We start from the raw sequence: 22,511 nt of genomic DNA, 5'->3' as shown, positions 1-22,511 counted from the left end.
AGCACCCAATAGTAAGAATCCAAATGGGTTGAAGGCCAGTTAGGAAAGGCTACTGTTCCTGCTAGGACAGGAAGTGGACTAAATAGAGCTGGCCCATGGCCCCACCAATGTGCGTAAGATCTGGCACTGGGAGAGGTTCTGGTGGAGGTACTTGGGAAACTCCTCTGTCAGGACACAGTCCTTGCAGGTGAGCGCAAGAACCAAGAAAGGGAGCAGCCCAGACCAGGCCAGGTTACAGTACCCACAGGTTTACCTTTGCTTCTGGTCTTGGACAAGCCAGGCTGAGCCAGTTTATATCACCGGCTGGCAAATCTGAGAACCAGAATGGTGTGTGCGTCATGCCAGATCAGGCTGCAATACCAACCAGTTCACATTAGGGTCGGGACTGGGGGCTGGCTGGGCTGGCTAGGATGTAGTCCCCACCAGTGTGAGCTGGAACTGGGGGTGGGCCAGGCTAGGCTAGGCTATAGCATCCACTGGCAAATGCCGAGGCGAGGTGGGCCATGCCAGACTAGGCCGCAGTGCCCAACCAGCACACGTGAGACCCAGGGAAGAGCTGGTGAACCAATGTGGGGGGCTGCAGGGCACTCCCCTGCTAGACTACTACACTCTGTAGTGAGTGTGAGAGCTGGAACTGGGGGCAGACCAGGTCGGGCAGGACTACAGCATCTGTTGACCTGCATATAAACTGGATTGGCGAAAGCCAGGCTGGGCGGACTGTACCTACTGGTACATACATAAGTCAGACTGGGTTGGGTTGATTAGGCTTTGCTGCAGCATCATCTAGCAGATGCTGGCATGGGGGCAAACTCTGTCAAGCTAAATGGTAGAACCACCTGGAGAGTGCAAGATCCAGGAGTGGGAGTGGGTCCATTAGGGAAATAGTGGGCAATACTCTGAAGTGCTGCAACTCTCACTGGTGAGCATGGAAACCAGGACTAGGGGCAAGCATGGCTAGATAGAAAGTGGCACCCACCGGCACTGGTGTGGACTGGATAGTGGGGCTGATTGGGTTGAACTAGGGTAGGCTTCAGGGCTCATTGTCATGGATGAGAGCTGAATGGGATGTGGGACAGACTAGTCTGCTCTTCATGCTGGCAAGCACAGAAACTAAGGCAGGGGGTGGGCCTGCTGGGGGTTATTACGGGTTGCTCCAACTAGGCTGCAGCTTCCACTGGTTTGCTTGAAGGCCAAGTGTGTGGTGGGTAGAACCAGGCTAGACTGCAACACCCATTAGTTTGCATAGAAGACAGGATTGGAGACAACTGAACTAGCAATTGCAAGTACCAGTGTATGCGTAGGCTGATTTGGGCAACTGACTATGCCAGACCCTGTATTGGCATACACACACAAGAATCAGGTCTGGGATTGCCTCAGACGAAGTTTCTTTGGTAATCCTCCCAACTGAACCACTGGACTCAGAACTCCAACCATGGAGGAAATTGCAGGTTCCATGGTCTGACCATGGAGTGCATGTGTCAGAGCTGGGCCTCCTCAGTGGCTTAGATGGAGCAGTGTACAGCATATCTAGGTGTACATGGAGGATATGGCAGTACATTGGAGCCTGCAGAGGACACCTGGTGCCATAACAGAAGACAGAGGACAAACAAATTGATTAACTACCCCAGCCAAGTGTTAGCAATGAATACCTGGACAAATGAAGACTCTAAGGTGGACTATGCCAGCCAGTGAATTCTGGAGAGATTTCATTGTGCTTGGAGTGGTGAGATCAGCAGCAATACAGATTTGTTGATGTATCAAAACCACTTGAACGGAGCCGTTGGAGCAGGCCCCATACTGGGGACCTTGGGATGGTTGGGAGGCTGGGTGTGGCTTTTCCCCTTATCTCCCCCCTGTTCCCCAGATACAGAAGGAAAAAAGAGAATGTGAAAACAATGGCCTCACCCGCTTTCTTCTAGCCCTTCACCTTTTGCACCCTAATCAACTATGTAAAAATTATCAAAAATAAAATTAAAAAAAAAAAAAAAAGAACACAGACTCCAGAGGCTGAGTACTTGTTTAGGTCCCCACTTGGCCTCTGACCGGTTCCTTAACTTCTCTATGTTCCCAACCCAAAACTCACCCCAGTCCTTTATCTGTGATAAAGGATCATAACGGCCTTGAACTCATAGGAGCGTTATGAAAATGGGAAGAGTTCATATTTTTAACATACACGTTCTTCATCTTATTTGAAAGGCAGAAAGAGAGACAGAGATCCCCTCTAATGCTCACCACAGTTAGGCCTGCATCTGGCTGCAGCCAGCTGTTCAGAGCTCCCTCTGGACTGTCCAAGAGGGTAGTAGGGACCCAGGTACTAGAGGCATCAGCACTGCCTCCCAGCGTGGGCACTAGAAGGGAATGGCATTGATCAGAAGTGACATAGCCAGGACTCGAGGCACACAGATATGGGATCTGGGCCTCTCAAGCAGGGATTTAACTGGTATGCCACAAGCCAAGTCTGGAAAGTTCATATTATTGAGCTGTTAGGATGGCTCAGTGGCTAAATCCTAATCTTGTTAGTGCTAAGACCCTTTGTGGGCACCAGTTAGTGTCCCAGCTGCTCCACATCCCATGTAGCTCCCTGTTTATGGCTTGAGAAAGCATTGAGGACGGCCCAAAGCCTTGGGACCCAGCACCCGCATGGGACACCTGGAAGAGACTCCTGGCTCCTGGCTTTGGATTGGCTCAGTTTCGGTCATTGCGGTCATTTGGGCAGTGAACCAACAGATGGAAGATCCATCTCTCAGTCTCATATTGTTCTTTCTGTAAATCTGCCTTTCCAATAAAATAAATAGATCTTATAAAAAAGAATTCTAAAAAAGCCCGAAAAGTTAATATTTTTATAGTGCTTAGAAAAGTATCTAACATGTTAAATAAATAAAATTTGACAAGGAGGTAGTTTTATTTTTAATCTATATATTTAGAAAGTACTTAACAACCAATGTTACTGTGGATTCAGCAATGTTATATAAACTAATTAACATTTTTGCATACCACAAAATGCACAATTTACAACACAGCCTATCTGTGGGAGATGCTAGAATTGTACAATTGGCCCTCCATATGTGGATTCCATAGTCATGGGTTAAATGGACTGCAGAAGAAAAAAAAATTTAAAGATTTTTTTTTTATTGCAAAATCAGATACACAGAGAGGCGGAGAGACAGAGAGGAAGATCTTTCGTTCGGATGATTTCACTCCCCAAGTGACCGTAACAGCTGGAGCTATGCCGATCCAAAGCCAGGAGCCGGGAGTTTCTTTAGGGTCTCCCATGCAGGTGCAGGGTCCCAAGGCATTGGGCCATCCTCGACTGCTTTCCCAGACCACTAACAGGGAGCTGGATGGGAAGCAGGGCTGCTGATATTAGAACCATGCCTATATGGGATCACGATGCGTTCAAGGTGAGGACTTTAGCCACTAGGCCACTGCGCCAGGCCCAAGAAAAATATTTTTAAAAATTGCATCTGTACTGAACACCTCATTACCTTGCTGTAACTACCTATACTAAATAATGCAGCAACTATTTATATAGAACCAACATTATATTCGGTATCAAATAATATAGAGATGATTTAAAAATATGTAAGAGGATTGGGTAGGGTATTTGTAATTACTGCATCATTTTATGTAAAGAGCTTTTGACTAACCTTGGATTTTGGTAACCATGGAGATCTGAGATGACATGCTGTTCATATACTTTGTAATGTGCCTGAGAATTTACAATAAATCTGAGGAGTTCTGTGGCTCACAAAACATATATTCAGGCAATACATGTTTTTTTCCCTGCAAAATAGGATGCATTAATGATTTTTAAAACTAATTAGAATCCCCCTAAAATTGTGGTTGGAAACTACATGAATATGATCTTGCCCAGCCCACCAGCAATGTGGCCCAAGGTGACTGTGAGGGTTAAGTAAACAAACTTAGAACATATTGAGGGAGTTTGGCACCCTGGAAACAATGTAAGAAATCATTGACTAAAGTAATGGGAGACATGCTTAGAATGCAATTATGAGTAAGGAAGCGTAAATTTAATTCACTACATTGCCTGAGAATTGTTTTTAGTGACTTTGCTATGACTTGACGTTTTGAACTTCAAAAAAATCCTTTTCATTTTACTTGAAAAGCGGAGGGGGGAATGGCAGAGAGAGAGAGAGAGAGAGAGAGAGAGAGAGAGAGAGAGAGAACCATGCTCCATCTGCTGGTCTAACCCCCAAATGCCTGCAACAACAGGACTGGGTCAGATAAAAGCCCAGTCCAGAGCTCAATCCAGGACTCCCACACAGGTGGCAAGGGTCCCATGTACTTGAATCATCAGCTGCTGCCTGGAAGGGTTTTCATAGCAAGATCCTGGATTGGAAACAGTGTAACTTGGATAGGATCTGGACGACCCAAGTGGCAACTTCACTGCTGCTCCAAGCAGCCCACCCCTGGCCGGAGAATTGACTATATTTGCACAAGAAGAGACTGTCAGGAAACAAAAGGAGTCTGTGTTTTTTGCATTGTCTGGGGTTCTGGGGAGAGATTTCCTGAGTTATGAATATGAACATTGTGGATCACCTTATCACAAATCGTCCTTCACAGTGCAGATACAAAGCCTCATAACTGCATCATTCCCTTTTTTTTTTCAAGATTTATTTTTCTTTATTGGAAAGTCAGACTTACAGAGAGAAGGAGAGACAGACGATCTTCCATCTGCTGGCTCACTCCCCAAGTGGCAATGGCCAGAGAAACTTCTGTGTCTCCCACGCAGGTGCAGGGTCCCAAGGCTTTGAGCCATCCTCTACTGCTTTCCCAGGCCATAAGCAGGGAGCTGTAAAGGAAGTGGAGCAGTCGAGTTTAGTACTGGTGCCCATATGAGACACCGGCATATGCAAGGTGAGAAGTTTAGCCACTAGGCTACCATGTCAGGCCCGCATCATTTTTTTTTTTCCAATCTGTATTTGTTCTCACTCAAATCACCAAGCAACACGTTGATGACAATTTGACTTCTTGTCTGATTTTGTCCATGGAAAAAAATATGTTTTGTGCTATTACTTTCCATTTTAATCTAATAAATCAGCATCGTGGCTCCTGTAGCAGTTCCTATGCATGCATTCATTTAACATGAGTCCCAGAAGGAAGTGACAACCTGGGCATTCAGCGGCAGGACTCAGACTCTCCAAAGGACAGGCCAGAAAACAAGACCCTGGCACGAAGAGGCCGCAGGTACTACTGCCCAAACGCCAGCTGCTGTCCGTAGTCCAGTTGTTGTTTTATAGCAAAACTCAGCCGACAGCTTGGCTCCCGTCCTCAGTAGGGTGGATATGTGGGCTGTCCTAGCCGACATGGCCCCTACCTACGGCACTGCTCTGATTTAATTGTGTACCACAGCAACTACTTAAGCTGTGTTCATCCATTAGCACACACTGCAGCAGATTCATTTGGCTCCACAAGCATCTTAAACCCTAAGCAAAACCTTTTGTTGGAACATTGTGTTATAAGGCTGGATTATTAAAAAAAAAAAAAGGAAGCAACCCAAGTTTTCATTATTGGACGAATGGAGAAGCAAAATGTTGCATCTGTGTGCACTACACATAGAGGAATAGCAAAGCAAACTGTGGTATCTGTGTAATGCACTACCAGGCAACCTCAAAAAAGGCACATGCTACAACATGGATGAAACTTGAGGATGTTTTGCTATGTGAAAAAAGCCAGTCAGGAAAAGACGCACATGAAGGATCTAGACAGCCCAGCTCGTAGAAACCAGAAAGATGAATCATGGGAAAGTGGGCACATTTGATTGACAGGTAAGGGGGAGGAGTTGCAATCCTGGGCTGTGCAGAAACTGTGAGAAAATATTCTCGTTCAACTATTTCTACTTCATCTTTCTTCCTAGTTTCCCCCTTATCAAAAGTTTTGGAAATGGACTGTTGGAGTAACAGTATGAATATGCATCATGTCACTACCTATACAATTAAAATAGCTAAAATTGTAAATTTTACGTTTTGTGTATTTTACTATAATGAAAAAAAAAGGTAGGGTCACTCATGGTATGGTTCCTGTGCTAAAACACTTCTTACGGCTTCTTGGAGCAGCGTCCTGGGCCTGCAGACTGACTGACAGCCGGCCCGGCAGGTGGCGCCAGCGCCCGAAGTGCCCAGCGACGCTCGCGCGGAGCCCCTCTCCCCTCACGTCTCGGTGACCCTTTCTTCCGCTCTCCTGCCGCTGGGGCGGAACTGCGCTTGCGCCAGCTCCTGGTCCTGTGGAGCATGGCGGCGTCTTCGAGTGGTGAGAAGGAAAAGGAACGATTAGGGGGCGGCTCTGGAGCGGCGGGCGGGAGTAGCACACGAGAGCGGCTGTTGTCTGCGCTTGAGGATCTCGAGGTCCTGTCGAGGTAAAGGCCTCGGCCTGCCTGCTGGACTGGAGGGGACTGGTCTCAGAACCAGCCGCCCGGCCCTCGTGGCGCTCCGTGCCGGCTCTGGGCGCGGAGGGCTCAGGGGGTCACCGGAGCGTGGGTGTGCGGCCTGCTGGGGGAGGCAGGGTGGGGAGGTGACGGCGGGAGAGACCGGAGTGTGAGGAGTGCGATGTGGGGCCTGGAGCGGGCTGGTCAGGGCAGGCTCCGTGAGGGAGGCTGTCTGAGGGTGCTCACTCAGGGGATCCAGACTCGGGGATCCGGGCGGCGGGAGCCCTGGGCAGCTGAGTCTCGGGACTGGAGAGGCAGCGTGTGTGGCAGCCTAGGCCTGGGGCGGGCTGGCCTTGGCTGAGCGTCCTTGCAGTCGGAGCCCCCCTCAGCCTGACGTGAACTCGGATGAAGGCTGGCATCACGTCCCTGCACGCCGCCTCCCTGCTGCACACTGCCCGGCCCTCCCTGATCCTGTTGTCCTCTGCTGCCCGCTGCACGCCGGCCCAGGGCATCACGTCCCTTTGCTGCTGAGAAACTGCCGAGGTTCCCGTTGTCCAGTCGGGCCTGGCTTAGCGGGGCAGCCGGGCGTCTGTTCACGTCCTCGCAGTGGCTGCCACGCCGCTCTGCCTCGCCCTACCCTTCCTGGAGCCCGCGTGAGCCCAGTCAGGCACGCTGGAAGGTTTTCTTCAGGGACACACCAAGTGTGCGTGATAAGTGATGCGGGTGTGAGCGGCTCCGCCTGCCACTGCTGGTGTGGAGGTGCAGTTCATACAGATTTTTTTTAAGGTTATTTATTTGGAAGACAAAGTTCCAAGGACAGAGAGATTCCATTTGCTGATTGACTCCCCCAAAAGTTCAGGCCAAAGCTAGGAGCCTCGACGTCCACTCAGGGCTCCCACCTGAATGGCAGCGCCCTGAGTACTTGGAGCATCGTCGGCTGCTGTCCCAGGTGTCCTGGCGGTGAGCTGTACAGGAAGTGGAGCATCCAGGGTTTGAACTGGAGCTCCTGCGGGCTGGCAGCATCGCAGATGGTGGATTAACCGGCTGTGCTACACTGGCAGCCCGGTGTACATAGTTCTTGATAACAAATGACTGTTAGTGCCATTCCTGCTCCATCTCCAGCTTGGTGAATGATTTAGTTGTCTTCCGGAACCGAACCTTTAAAACCTTATGTAAACTCTGACCTACTTACACGTAAGATCAGTGCTTTGTTTTTCCCTGAGTATTGGCTCTGGCCATAGCAGTACTTACCAAGTGACCAGATCAGCACAATATATATGTATCTTAATGTATTTGTTTTAAAACCAGAATTACAGAGAAATCTTCCATCAGCTGCTTCACTCTAAATGGCCGCAGCAGCTAGTGCTGGGCTAGAGCGAAGTCAGGAGCCGGAAGCTTCTTGGCCCCCCTGTGAATGCAGAGGCCTGAGTACTTGGGGTACGTTAGCAGGAGCCAGGTGGCATGTGGAGCAGCTGGAGCTTGTACCAGGGCCCAAGTGGGAGGCCAGTGCTTTAGACCATAGCTTAACCCACCATGCCACAGTGTGGGCCTTCAGCTCAGCAGCATATGAAGTGACGTAAGAAAAGCCTAAGAACACACAGCTGGAGCTAGGTGCCTGTGTGTGTGATCCACTGTTTCCATGTACTAGGATCAATTGCCTGAGGACAGGGTACATGGAATTTTCTGTCAGCCAAGGGTCAGTGCGTGAGCCAGGCACTTGGGCACCAGGCAGCCGTCAGCGTGTTGCCTGTGAATATTTACACAGATAAGTGCAAGCGCTGCTTCCTTCATCATATTTGCTGGTTTTGAAGTTTGTGGTGGAAAGCTTATAAATTTCCTCTTTAATTCTCAGTCTCCATGTTAATATTTTTTAAGATTTTTTTTAAAGATTTATTTTTGTGGAAAGGCAGATACAACAGAGAGGAGGAGAGACAGAGAGGAAGATCTTCTGTCCAATGATTCACTCCCCAAGCGGCTGCAACGGCTGAAACTGAGCCAATCCGAAGCCAGAAGTCGGGAGCCAGGAGCCTTTTTTGGGTCTCCCATGCAGGTGCAGGGTCCCAAGGCATTGGGCCATCCTTGACTGCTTCCCCAGGCCACAAACAGGGAGCTGGATGGGAAGTGGGGCCACTGGGATTAAAACTAATGCCCATATTGGATCCCGGCACATTCAAGGTGATGACTTTAACCACTAGGCTACTGCACTGGGCCCCACATTATTTCTTAGTTGAAAAAAGAAACATTAGCAATACAGAATATTCATAGTATGATGTTTCAGTTAAATTATTCATGTGACTTCTGTGTAACATTACTGCCTTTGGACAACTGGTTAAATGCTCATTTGGTTCCTACTGAGTTCTAATTGTTTTTAAGTTCCTAAGCTCGAAGTTACCATCCCCTAAATGCTGCCTAGCCCAGTGCTTTTCTCAAGAGGAGCAATTTTCATTTCTGAAACTAGGTGGGCTCAACCTCACGAAAGCTTTAGAATGCTTGTTCAGTGAAGCATTAGTCTCTGGAATGCCAGGGGAAGAGGTAGCCATGTGGTTCTGAGGCAGGAGTGAGAGCCGCTGGCTTCGGTGATGGCTGATTGAGAGTCCCTGTGGCCTGTGTCTGAGCCTGTTTTTCTAGTTCATGGAGTTCTACACATTGTTCTTGAAATAGTCCCTCGAGAGATTTCTTCTGGGAGCATTTTCATCCAGAGGCTTAATCTGGTTGTCTCCTAATAAAATCATTGCTGAGCAGTCTTGCTGGTGCTGTTAGAATGAAATTAGGTGTTAGAGTTTGTTTCTGTTGCCCATCCATGCGGTGTGATGGTAACAGCTAATTTTTCTATGTGTATGTTGTCTTGGTGAAGCGGTGACGCCCTTTTAGGAGTAGTGGCTGCTGGCTGAGCTTGTGAGTTGGTCTTAGTCTTTGAATTTCGAGTCTTTACCTCAGTGCGGTCCGCGACCTGTGCCCTCTGCCCTCTGCCCGGGAGCGCGTCCAGGCAGTTTCCTTTCGGAGCTCTTCCGTGTGACGCGTGAGTTTGCTGTTTCTCTGAGTGACCCTGGAATATGAAGGGCTGACAAGAAGTGTGTGGCAAGTGTGTATTAGAAAGAACTGTGTATGAGTTTTAACTTTCTTGTGCCCCAAATAAACATTTTAAACTTCTGCTTTCCATGAACGTTTTAGAGTACCCTGAACACTTCCTTATGACCAAGTTCAGGAATGGTTGTCCTCACCCAGAATAACGGTGTGAGAGCTTCTTGTGACATTGGGCCACCCGGAGTCTGAGGGCTTGCTCAATCGTTTCGTTGCTGGCTGTCGGCAGTATATTCTGCTGGTTTTCTTGCTACCTGTGGGGTTGTGTGTGCTCGATTCTCGTGTACTCTTCATTTGAGATAGCACAATTATGTGAATTTTTCAGAGACCAAACTGAAATTCTCTTACTTTTCGATTTGGCTGGTTTGTAGTTTTCCATGTTTGAGCTGTGATGAAAGCTTGCATTTTATTCAGTTTGGAAAGAGTCTTTTGATGACTTTTCTTATAGGGAACTTATAGAAATGCTGGCAATTTCAAGAAACCAAAAGTTGTTACAGCCTGGAGAGGAAAACCAGGTAAGCGTTTCTTTTTTAAATTTAAAACATGATACAGAAAAACTAGTTTGTATCAGTTTACTGTGCATATTTACATTGTGTGAGATGAAGAAGATTTTTTTTTTGAAGATTTATTTTTGAAACTGTGGAGAGAGAAGGAGAGAAAGAGATCTTCCATCCACTGGTTTATTCCCCAAATGACTGCAACAGCTGCAATTGGAAGGCAGGAGGTTTTTCTGGTCTCCTGTGTAGAAGCAGGAGCTCAAGGAGTTGAGCTATCGTCTGCTGCTTTCCCCGGCCCGTAACAGGGAGCTGGATTAGAAGTACAGCAGCCAAGACTCACAGCAGTGCTCATACGAGATGCTGGCACGGCAGGCAGAGATTTAACCCACTACGTCACTGTGCTGGCATTAATGAAAGCTTTTAAATTTGTGTTTGTATCATTTATGTACAGTTCCCATATCAGCATGCTGGGTTTCTGCTTCCCAGCAGTGTGCTCCCTGGAAGGCAGGAGATGGCCTGGTGCTCTGGTGCACACTGCCCACCTGGGAGGCCTGCGCCGAGTTCCCAGCTCCTGGGTTCTGGCAGTGACCAGTGGACAGAAGATGTTTCTGTCTCTCTTCCTTTCAAATTAAAGATTTATTTTTTTTTAAATAATATCCTTAAAAAAATTGCCCAATCTTTAACAGTATTACTATTTTCCCTTGCAGTATTAGTTATACTTACACATTGATTTTTTTGTCTTGAATGAACAACAAAAAAAAGACTTGTTAAATGGAGATTAAAACATCATTTAGAATAGAAAAAATTACATTCTGATAAACTTAGCTCTTAGCTGAAGGCCTGGCTGCCTTACACAGCTTGGGATTGAGTGGAAGTGATAAGTACACAGATGCTGTCTTCATGTGCGGATGTTGAATTATCAGGTAGTTTTTGACTTTACTTATGCTCTAATTTTTTGCAGTGAATATTTTTTTCCATTTACTGCAGAAATTTAAAAGGAAATTCTGAGAGGGAATGTGCTGGGAGGAGTATTTTTTTTAAACCTGCTATAGATTGAAGAGGACACGGTGTTGGCCTGTCCTCATCCTCCCCCTCACCACTACCCCGCTCTGTCTCCTGCTGGGTGGCGGGGAAGAGAAGGCAGAGAGAGTCCCAGGGACTCGCAGAGAGAACTGTCAGGGATCCTGTGTTTCTCAGGGTTAACGCCTTACCACAGGAGGGGGAGTCAGATAAGACTAAACCTTGCGAAGAGTTGCTAACTTGAGGGGCACTATATTAGGGTTTTTGTTTTGTTTTTGGTATTTTTAAAGGTTTATTTTTATTGGACTGTCAGCTATACAGAGGGGAAGATCTTCTGTCCATTGATTCATTCTCCAAGTGGCCACAATGGCCGGAGCTGAGTTGATCCGGAGCTGAGTTGATCCGGAGCCTGGAGCCTGGAGCCTCTTCTGGGTCTCCCACTCAGATGCAGGTCCCAAGGCTTTGGGCCATCCTTGACTGCTTTCCCAGGCCACAAGCAGGGAGCTGGATGGGAAGCGGGGCTGCCGGGATTAGAACTGGCACCCATATGGGATCCCACGTGTGTGAGGTGAGGACTTTAGCTGCTAGGCTCCCATGCTGGGCCCAATATTAGGATTTTTTTCTTTTTTTTTTTTTAGTAAAAGAAAGGCTAGGAATAAATATGTTAGAAGATGACTGCTGGGTTTTTTTTTGTTTGTTTGTTTTAAGATTTTTTTTATTTGAAAAACAGAGAGGAAGAAGCAGGGAGAGATCTTCCAAATGCTGGCACACTCCCTAAATGCTGTTTCACTCCCCAAATAGTCACAACTACTGAGCGAAGCTGAAGGCAGGAGCAGAAGCTTTTTCCAAGTCTCCCATATAGGTAGCAGGGGCCCAAGAATGTGAGCTGTCCTCTGTTGCTTTCCTGGAAATTAACAGGGAGCTGGAGGGTAACTGGCAAAGTCGGGACTGAAACTGGTGGCCACTGGGGATGCTGGAGCTGCAGGCAGCTGCGTTACCCACTGTGCCATGGTTCCTGCCCAGAAAACTCCTGATTTTAGATTTTCTGTAAACACCTGTCGGATTAAGTAAATATTAGACGAAATATGCAAGAAGCGAAATGCAAAACTTGATTTCATTTATTTACTTACTGATTGCTGGCTCTGAGCCAAGCATATGGACTGATAAAGCAATAATGAAGTCGTATTTAAACAGCACCAATCGTTACTTGTTGTGCTTTGTTGTTTAAATTGTGAATTGTGTCTTATATGTTAGTACTGTTGATTCTTGTGTGGTTTTCATTGAAATTTAGAAGTGAATGTGCCCTCTTAAGTATTTTTATAGCCACTATTTTGAACATTCATAATTTTATATAAAATCCTAGAATTAGAAAAGATCTTGAGAGAGAGAGAAAAGATCTTAATGGTTTCAGTGTAAGATTGAGCTGCAGAAAGGAAAGTGAGCCGGAGATTGATGGGTGAGCAGAGCTGGAATCGAGGTCTCACTGTGGTGGAGGGACCCCTGGCAGAGCGTGAGCGCTGCGACCGTGGTCAGCAGCTAGGGGCGGGGAGACCCAGCCTGAAGTTCTTGGGCCACCTAAAATCACCTCAATTTTGGGAAAACTTCCATTATACTTTAAGAATAAATTTAAAAATTTTATCTTACTGAAAAATGAATAAACCTATTTTGTCTTATTGCTGATTCTGAAAGATGTGTTTTGTGTGGGGGAGAGCAGAATAAAGAGAACATCTTAATGTTAATTTGTTTCACAAATATTGCTAAGTAGGCTATTTTTGTTGTAAGTAATTTCTGCAGGTATAATGTCCTGTAAGCCAGCCATTTCAGGTAGGAATTTGTGCCTATTAGAACTTAGCTTTTTAATTTTGCATACCTAACACAACTAATTATTTGACAGGTCTTGGAATTACTGATTCACAGAGATGGGGAATTTCAAGAGCTGATGAAACTGGCACTTAATCAGGGAAAAGTCCATCATGAAATGCAGGTCTTGGAAAAGGAAGTGGAGAAGAGAGACAGTGATATTCAGCAACTACAGAAACAGCTGAAGGAAGCAGAGCAGATACTGGTAAGATGGCAAAAGGGGGTTTCTGAGGTGGAAAGGGGGCTTGTTTACTTTTGTGAAAAATGTCTGTTATCAATATTTTGAAGAGCAGAAAACTTTCAAAGAATAAAAATGACATCTTAAAAAAAAATGACATCCTGTCAGGAAGTTAAAGGCCATATCACTTGCTCCCCTTTTTGGCAGATTGAGATGGTCTGCCTTACTTTGGAACCCTGTTTGAGTTTTAAGTGATCATCTAAAACCTTGGTTTTTAAACTTTGAAAACCAGTAAAAGTATATCTTGTATATCTTCCATACAAAATGTGTGGGATTAAATAGCCACTGAGAGCCCTAGTATTTCCTATGTTGTTTTAGGCCCCTGTTTGCAGCAGCAGTTTGCTGTACAGGCAATGCAGTTATGATGTCATGGTCTGTAGCAGCAGCTGCGTTTCATTCCCGTGTGTATCAGGCGTTGCTAGCGTCCTGGTCCCTGGTCAACCTCTTGCAGAGGTGTCCAGTGACTTCCGGGAGTGAGCTGTCCCGGGGAATGGAGCACCCTGCTGAAGAAGAGGAGATGTTACTTCAAAACAAAATAAACAGTTCTGGGCCCGGTGCAATAGCGCAGTGGCTAAAGTCCTCGCCTTTCACGCACTGGGATCCCATTAGGGCGCCAGTTCTAATCCCGGCGACCCCCGCTTCCTCTTCAGCTCCCTGCTTGTGGCCTGGGAGAGCAGTCAAGGATGGTCCAAAGCCTTGGGACCTGCACCCATGTGGGAGACTCAGAAGAAGCTCCAGGCTCCTGGCTTTGGATTGGCTCAGCTCCAGCTGTTGCGGCCACTTGGGGAGTGAACAATTGGACGGAAGATCTCTCTGTCTCATCTCTGTATATCCACCTTTCCAGTAAAAATAAATAAATTTAAAAAAATACAGTTCTGTTACAATCTTTTTATCCTTTTGAAAGCAATAGTTGCTTATCAAAATCAGTTTGGAAAATGGGAAGAAAAGGGGGAAAATTGTCTGTGGTTCCACTATTCTAAACATATTAGACTTTCAGGTCGGTTTCTTTTCCTTTGAGTCTCAGTGTATTCATCTTGCACTGTGTTGTGGTTTTTAGCTTTGTATTTTAAATAATGAACCCATCTGACATGTCCTTGCAGAAGCTTTTTCTTCTTCATTTTGGGTTATATTCTTTAGATTTCCAAAATTATGGAATCAAAGACAGGATACAGGAAAGTAGGAGTGAGTTTTATGATTTGGATAGTGTCAGCCAAGGCTGAGTGTACACGTAGGCCCCGGGCCCTGCCTTTTGTCCTTGATTTTTGCTCTTTTATGCATTATCTCTAGCTCCATATAGTTTATAAAATAAAATGCCAGTATTTAGGTGAGAACACCGGAGTTTCATGTAACTAACTTTCCAAGGAAGCTAAAAACAGAGATAAACTTAAATCTAGATCTTTCTGAGGCCGTACTTCTAACAATACAATGCTGTAGTTGAGGATATAATAGGCAGTTAACTTCATTTTGCCCTTTTCGTGTACCTTGGCTGGTGAGGGGAGTATTTCCATGGCAGTAGTCATTAAGTACTGAGGTGATACATTAAATATCAATTGGGGGATGTGTTTTATAAACTAGAAAATGCAATTTTTGGTTATTTTATTCCTAAAGGGGAGGTTAAAGATTTATTTATTTTTATTGGAAAGTCAGATATACATAGGGGATGAGAGACAGAGAGGAAGATCTTCTGTCCAGTGATTCACTGCCCAAGTGACCGCAATGGCTAGAACTGAGCCAGTCTGAAGCCAGGAATCTCTTCCAGGTGTCCCATGTGGGTGCAGGGTCCCAAGGCTTTGGACCATCCTCAGCTGCTTTCCCAGACTACACACAGGGAGCTGAATGGGAGGCGGGGGCCGCTGGGATTAGAACTGGTGTTCATATGTGATCCTGATGCATGCAAGGTGGGGACTTTAGCCACTAGGCTACCACACCAGCCCTAGGTATTTTGTTCTTGAGCTAGATGCAAGAAAGGCATGAAACCGTAAAGGACTCACTTTATATCATGTGCCAGACAACTGTGTGTAAACGACAGACTGGTTTCTTTCATTAAATGTAATGGTATCAGGTGTCAAAGAACACTATAATAATTTGTAACTTTGCAGATAAATTGTGCAGGTTTTTGAGCTTTATAAATTGTTCCTGTATGAAAAGTCATTTTGTGAATTTTGCCAAAAATTGCTTGATAAAGTTGTAAATAAATGTTTCTTTTTAAATGTTTCAATTAGGCAACAGCTGTTTATCAAGCAAAAGAAAAACTCAAGTCAATAGAAAAAGCACGGAAAGGTTAGTACCGTGGGAAGATTGATGACCTGAAAAACCCGAGTTCTGATACCAAGCACCTGGGAAGGATGTTCCTGGTAATCACTTGCTGCTGCTGGGATCCCAAGGCACGACCGTTGTCCAGTGTCACGTTCTGGCCTTGTGTGGGTGTTGTGAGGGACGTGGAAGTATCCTGTCCTTTGCCAGGTTTTCAGAAGCAATGAGAGAAGACAGTTTACGTTTCTGTACTCAAATGTGTGGTTACAACAGTGGATTTATAAAGTTACTGAGAGAGGGGACCAGTGTGAGGTGGAGGCAGGTGGGATGGGACTGGACCCTTAAGTCTGTGGCGGAGGGAAGGAACACGAACATCCGTTAGACAGCCACACGGGGTTAGAGCTGGAGCTTCCCAGGGTCAGCTGTTCGCGGGCAGAGAACCAGCCTGCCTTCCTGCCCTGCTCTCCCTTTTTAAAAAGTCTTAATTTATGGATATTGCACCGTCATTTAGTCTGTATATTGGAAGTGGGAATTGTAATGAATATTTTTGTTATTGCTTGTAAGAATTTGTAGATATGACTTAAGTTTAGTCATTTTGGGTTTACTGCCTAACTTTTCCTATTCCTTTGGGAACCTTGTTTAAATCATTACATATGAAGAGTAGTGAATATCCTCTGAGAGGTGAACTGGGTTTCTGTAGCAGGAGACACATCTCTAGGAAGGGCGATGGTGAGTATCTCAAATCTAGACTATGTTTTGTTAGAATTTATTTTACAGGCCCGGCGGCATGGCCTAGCGGCTAAAGTCCTCGTCTTGAACGTTCCGGGATCCCATATGGGCGCCGGTTCTAATCCCAGCAGCTCCACTTCCCATCCAGCTCCCTGTTTGTGGCCTGGGAAAGCAGTCGAGGACGGCCCAAGGCTTTGGGACCCTGCACCCGCGTGGGAGACCTGGAAGAGATTCCTGGTTCCTGGCATCGGATCGGCACGCACCGGCCGTTGCGCTCACTTGGAGAGTGAATCATTGGACGGAAGATCTTCCTCTCTGTCTCTCCTCCTCTCTGTATATCTGACTTTGTAATAAAAATGAATAAATCTTTTAAAAAAAAAAAGAATTTATTTTACTTAGTTGAAAGGCAGAGTTAGAGATAGATTGTTCTTCTGTCTGCTGGTTCACTCTCTAAGTGGGATCAGGCCAGGCGGAAACCTGGAGCCAGGGGCATCATCCAGGGCTCCCATGTAGGTGCAGGGCCCAAGGACTTGGGCCATTTGCTGCTGCTTTTCCAAGCACTTTAGTAGGGAGCTGATCAGAGGTGGAGCAGCCAGGACTTAAACTGATGCCCATAAGGGATGCCAGCTCTGTGGCTGTTTGACATGAAGCTGGCCTCTTTTTTTGAGTCTTCAAAATTTTACCTACACAAATACCTTGCCTTGGTACATTTAAACAGCATCTAAAGTTTATAGAAAAAAGTGAATCACTCTTATTTCTCAGAGATAACTGCGCAGTGTTTCCTTAGTGTGTCTTCCTAGATCCATGAATGTATATAAAATACAAATACATATGTGCATATATTTTACAGCAAAAATCATGCCACTTAGCAGAATGTTTTCCTGCCTAATGAATATATTGTAGACATCTTTTTTGTTTGTTTTTATAGATTGTGTATCATTTTTATTTTAAAGGCAAAGTTATAAAGAGAGGAGAGACAGATCTTCCACCGACTGATTCACTTCCCAAAAGACCGCAAAGGCAAGGGCTAGGCTGGTCCAAATGTGGGAGCCAGGGATTTCTTCCCGGTCTCCAACATGAGTGCCAGAGGACTTAGGCTGTTTTGGGCCATTAGCAGAAAGCTGGATTGGAAGTGGAGCAGCTGGGACATGAACTGGTGCTCATATGGCATGCCAGTGCTGCAGGAGGTGGCCAAATGTGCTATGCTGTGGTGCAGGGCCCTAGCATCTTTTTAAATTAGATTTGTTTAAGGTCGAGTACATCTGGTGTGAAATCCTTGGTGTGGCCCTAACAAGGTAGCCACAGGCAGGACTGAAATTCAGTAAATCTATAGTGGATTTTTAAGTTGATAAATTTGTAAGGTCCACAAATGATATTGCAGATACCCAAATTGCCCTTTGCAGAAAGCAAGGTTGCCCACTCCTGATAGAATTTAGGCTGTGTTAATCAGGCAGGACGGCGTGAACTATCTGATTTCATAGCTTAGATGTTGTTGGGGTGGTGAAGTACTGTTTTCTCTGTTATTTGCATTCACTGTTGGCTTTCAGAAGAGTGATGTGTTTGCTGTAGTTATTCATTGACTATAGAGCCTCCCAAAATTTGTTTTTTTATGCTAGCTGATTTTTCTGAATAAACATCTTTATTTTGGCGATAAACAATTTAGCTTTATTGTTTATGTGGGTATTGTTATGGAAAGTGGATGATTCAGATATCTTCCTGATAATTCCAGACATTTAAAAAGTGTGATGTATAATTGTGATGAACGTAGTTCCAGACTTACTAACATGTTACCCTGTCCCTTTAACTCTCTCAGGTGCTATTTCCTCAGAAGAAATCATCAAATATGCACATAGGATTAGTGCAAGTAATGCTGTGTGTGCCCCGTTGACCTGGGTTCCAGGTAAAAATACTTCTCTTTTGTTGTAGATCTGTGTGGTTTCAAACATCTTTAGCTGGCTGTATAAAGAATAGATTTAAATATACAACATATTTACCCTTAGAAACACCTGTTTTGTGTTTTCACGTGGACAGCAGATAACATACCACATGGGAGACCTAAAGTACAGCAGCGGCCCTCTGGAGGGATGGGAGATGGGCTCAGCCTCGGCTGCAGAAGGAACATTTTACCATCTGAGGGCACTAGGGCAGCTGCAGCTCTGGGGTGAATAACCTGGAGTTGGTGAGAAACGTTACCAGATTGTGGTTCGGCTTTGGCTATTCTTACCAACCCACAGCTGCTAGTTAGCATGCTTTCCTTCTGCGAATAAATACTACCTGACCCTGCTAGCCCTTCAGAAAGTTACAGGAATTAACCTTTAAATGGCAAGATCATACGAGGTTGCTTAAAGTTTTAATTTAGACAGTCCTTCCAATAAATAGTCCTTTTTATCTCATGCCATGATCTGTTCTCCCTCATTTTAAAATACATTTGTTTGATAGACACAGACGCTTCCATCTGCTGACTCACTCTCCAAATTCCTGTGACAGCCAGTGCTGAGCCAGCAAAGCTAAGAGCAGCCCGTCTGGGTAGCAGGGTCTCGAGTGCTTAAGTCCTCATCTGCTTTCCAGGCACATCAGCCAGGAGCTGAATCAGAAGCAAACTAGCTTTGATAATGGGATGCCAGCATTCTGATGTGACTTAACGCACTGTGCTATACAGCCTGCCTCCCATTTTTCTTACTAGAAAATGCAGATAATTTGGAAAAATGAGATTATGATCTGCTTAAGTTGGCAGTTGTAACGTTAGCTAAAATGACAAAACTTTTTTCTCTTTTTTTTTTTTCCCATTTCCAGGAGATTCAGAAAATTTAAAAACTGATGTACTTCTCACAGGTTACTTCATTTATATTTGAGGCAGACACACACACACACACACACACACACAGAATAAACATTCCCATCTGCTGTTGGCTCACTTCCAAAATTCCTACACTTGCCAGTTGGGCCTGGCCAAAGCTGGAAGCCGGGAGCTCAGATCCCACCGGGGGCAGGAACACATTGCCCCGTGCTTGAGCCACTGCTGCTTTCTCCTAGGTGGTATTAGCAGGAAACTAGAACCAGAGCTGGGACGTGCAAACCCAGGAACTGTGGTACAGGTTGCAGTGTCCTAACTGCCATCTTAACCAGTAGGGTAAACCCCAACCTCTGTATACGTATATTTTTAAAAATGATGTGTTATTTTCTGAGTAACAATTGGGAGGATTTTCTGTATATTTCAAAATTGAAGATGTAATTTGAGCTTTTCATTTTGTACTGAGGGAAGTTAATAGTTCAAGAAAGTGTTACTGCTTTATGTGTGTGTGCGCAAGAGAGATTGAGTTAAAAGCAGTGTTTATTATTTCAGGGGACCCACGGAGGCCATACCCAACTGATTTGGAGATGAGAAGTGGATTATTAGGTCAGATGAACAATCCTTCTGCCAACGGTGTGAATGGTCACTTACCAGGGGACGCACTTGCAGCGGGCAGACTGCCAGGTAATGTTAATTGGAAGAATGTTTGTGAGCAGATCCCGATTTTTTAGCATTGACAATGATAGGCTATCTGCTGTTAACAAGTTTGTGACTCTCCAGCCCCATGTCATTCTAATAGCAAGGTACTCTGCCTCTGTATTCCATTCTGCCAGAAAGTATAGACGAGACTGAAGTTAGATCGAGCTGCCTTTCTCTGTTGATTATTTTTGCGTCTTCCTCAGGCATGGGCATATATACAAAGATTTATTTACTTTTATTGGAAAGTCAGATAGAGAGGAGGAGAGACAGAGACGAAGATCTTCTGTCCAATGATTCACTCCCTAAGCAGCCGCAATGGCCAGAACTGAGCTGATCTGACACCAGGAGCCCAGAACCTCTTCAGGTCTCCCACACGTGGGTGTGGGTGCAGGGTCCCAAGGCTTTGCTCCATCCTTGACTGCTTTCCCAGGCCACAAGCAGGGAGCTGGATGGGAAGTGGGGCTGCTGGAATTAGAACTGGTGCCCATATGGGATCCTGGCGCATTCAAGGTGAGGACTTTAGCCACTAGGCTGCTGCACCAGACCCTACTTAGTATGTTTTGTATGAGTCAGTTTATTAGCTGCCTAGAGCACAGATTGGGAACCTCACTGTGCATATCCTTGTTTTCTGAGGCAGATGACTCATGGTTCTGTTTGACTATACTGGCTTATACTTGGATGCTAGTCAAGAGACAGTAGTTTGAACAAGGAATGCTTAAGTTCAGAAGTAACAGATGCGGGGACCAGTTCCCTCAGTCAGGAACCAAACAGGATAGCAAGGAAGGACAGGCCGGATGCCTGCTCAGCCTGTCCTGTAGCTGACTTTAATATCACAGCGCTCCTGAAGTGTAGCCTTGGCCTGCCCCCTAGGAGCTAGAGGCCAGAGCTGGCACACAGGAACGCACCCCTGGGGTTCTGGGGAGGCCTCCAGGGAAGCTGGCCTTTGGTTTTATGATGAAAGCTGCTGAGAAACCACTCTAAGGGATGCCATCACTCGATGCTGTGCACTGACCAGCCAGGCCCAGGGAAGTCACAAAAGGCTTTTCCTTGCAGTGTGGCACTGGTGCCCTCTGCTGGCCACGGAGCAGGGGGCTGCAAGCCTGGACGCTAACTGGAGTACCTGGATGGTTAGTACCGTGGCTTTTTCTTTTGACCTTTTTGAAGTGTGCCTCCTTTACTTTAGTGTTGAGCTGCACTGCACTTGTTGGTGTGCACTGTTCATTTTCACTATATACAGGCTCTAATGTGAAGTGGGCACTTACATATACATACTGTCAGCCAACTTCTTTTTGACCAGAATCTTTTTCTTTTAATCTATAAGGCAATTTTATTTATTATTATTTAATTGGAAAGGCAGGCACAGAGAAGGAGAGACAGAGTAAAATCTTCCATTCCTGATTCACTCCCCAAATGGCCACAACAGACAGAGCTGAGTTAATCCAAAGCCAGGAGCCTCTTCTGTGTCTTCCGCATGGGTGTGGGGTCCCAAGGCTTTGGACCATTTTCTGCTGCTTTGCTGGGACATGAACCAGTGTCCATATGGGATCCCAGTGCTTGAAAGTGGAGGATTAGCCAGTTGAGCCATTGTGCCAGGCCGCAGAATCATTAAATAGCAATTCCTTTCCTAAGAAATTGCTCAAATCTATTATACTTTGTGTAGTAAAGATATTATTACCTATTTAATATATTGTATAATATGTATGAGATGTAATTATGTTTTAAATAGAATATATACATAGAGGAAACACTGGATTTTTAATTATAAATGTCTTATAGAAAATTGGGTCAACTAGCTATTGAATTGGTTCTTGGAGAGTAGTATGATTAAAAAGAAAACTGCTACGTCATACTTTGGTTTAATATTGAATGATTTGATCTTTACTAACTTGGCCAGATGTCTTCCTATTTCTAATTTAAAAAATTGTTCTCATTTATTTGCATAAAGGGAAGACTAACTAGCAGGTTGATTGCTCCCGAGTAGGTCTGTTCCTAACGTGCCTCTCTCTTCTGCAGATGTCCTTGCGCCTCAGTATCCATGGCAGTCAAATGATATGTCAGTGAACATGTTGCCTCCAAATCACAGTAATGACTTTCTGTTGGAGCCTCCTGGGCATAATAAAGAAAATGAAGATGATGTAGAGGTTATGTCAACGGACTCTTCAAGCAGTAGTAGTGACTCTGATTAAAAAAGAAATTGAAGAAACTATACAGAATTGAATCCTGTAGAATTCTGTTTCTTAAAAAACAGCAGAGAAATATTATTTCAAGTCTGAAAGGGATATCCAGGGAGTATTTGTGCAGCCCGTTAAAATCTGAAGTGGACTGTCTAATGCCAAAAACCATGGCTTTAGTTCTAATTCACCAAATATTTGAGGATTAATCACATTATTCCCTGCTGTTTATGCCATTCTGTTCTGTTTGTACTGCATTTGTGCTGCGTTTGAGGGACATGATATGTACTAAAAGGCTTCCTGGAGTTAGAAAGCATTTTCTTTTCTTTTTTTTTTTTTTTTAAGATTTATTCATTTTATTACAAAGTCATATATACAGAGAGGAGGAGAGACAGAGAGGAAGATCTTCCGTCCGATGATTCACTCCCCAAGTGAGCCGCAACGGCCGGTGCGTGCCGATCCGAAGCCGGGAACCTGGAACCTCTTCCGGATCTCCCACGCGGGTGCAGGGTCCCAATGCATTGGGCCGTCCTCGACTGCTTTCCCAGGCCACAAGCAGGGAGCTGGCTGGGAAGTGGAGCTGCTGGGATTAGAACCGGCGCCCATATGGGATCCCGGGGTGTTCAAGGTGAGGACTTTAGCCGCTAGGCCACGCCGCCGGGCCCAGAAAGCATTTTCAAAAGCAGCAGATTACTGAATGTGCATCTTGTTTCAAAGTAAAGATCCTCATTTGAAAATGAAGTCTCAAAAAAAAAAAGAAAATGAAGTCTCAGCTTTTGTTGTGAAT

General features: G+C 45.3%; 1 protein-coding gene across 1 annotated transcript; it reads left to right on the top strand.

Moving 5' to 3' along the window:
- Nucleotides 1-6,217: 6,217 nt before the first annotated feature.
- MED4 (mediator complex subunit 4) lies at nt 6,218-21,811 on the top strand. The gene is made up of 7 exons (XM_004577479.3): nt 6,218-6,376; nt 9,915-9,981; nt 12,878-13,048; nt 15,304-15,361; nt 17,877-17,963; nt 19,407-19,538; nt 21,567-21,811. The coding sequence occupies exons 1-7, from the start codon at nt 6,252-6,254 to the stop codon at nt 21,737-21,739; spliced, it is 813 nt and encodes a 270-aa protein (XP_004577536.2). The 5' UTR covers nt 6,218-6,251; the 3' UTR covers nt 21,740-21,811.
- The last annotated feature ends 700 nt before the right edge of the window (nt 21,812-22,511 follow it).

Source organism: Ochotona princeps, chromosome 12 (genome assembly GCF_030435755.1).
Source record: "Ochotona princeps isolate mOchPri1 chromosome 12, mOchPri1.hap1, whole genome shotgun sequence".
NCBI lineage: Eukaryota > Metazoa > Chordata > Mammalia > Lagomorpha > Ochotonidae > Ochotona > Ochotona princeps.
This window is presented reverse-complemented; position numbering and strand designations above follow the sequence as displayed.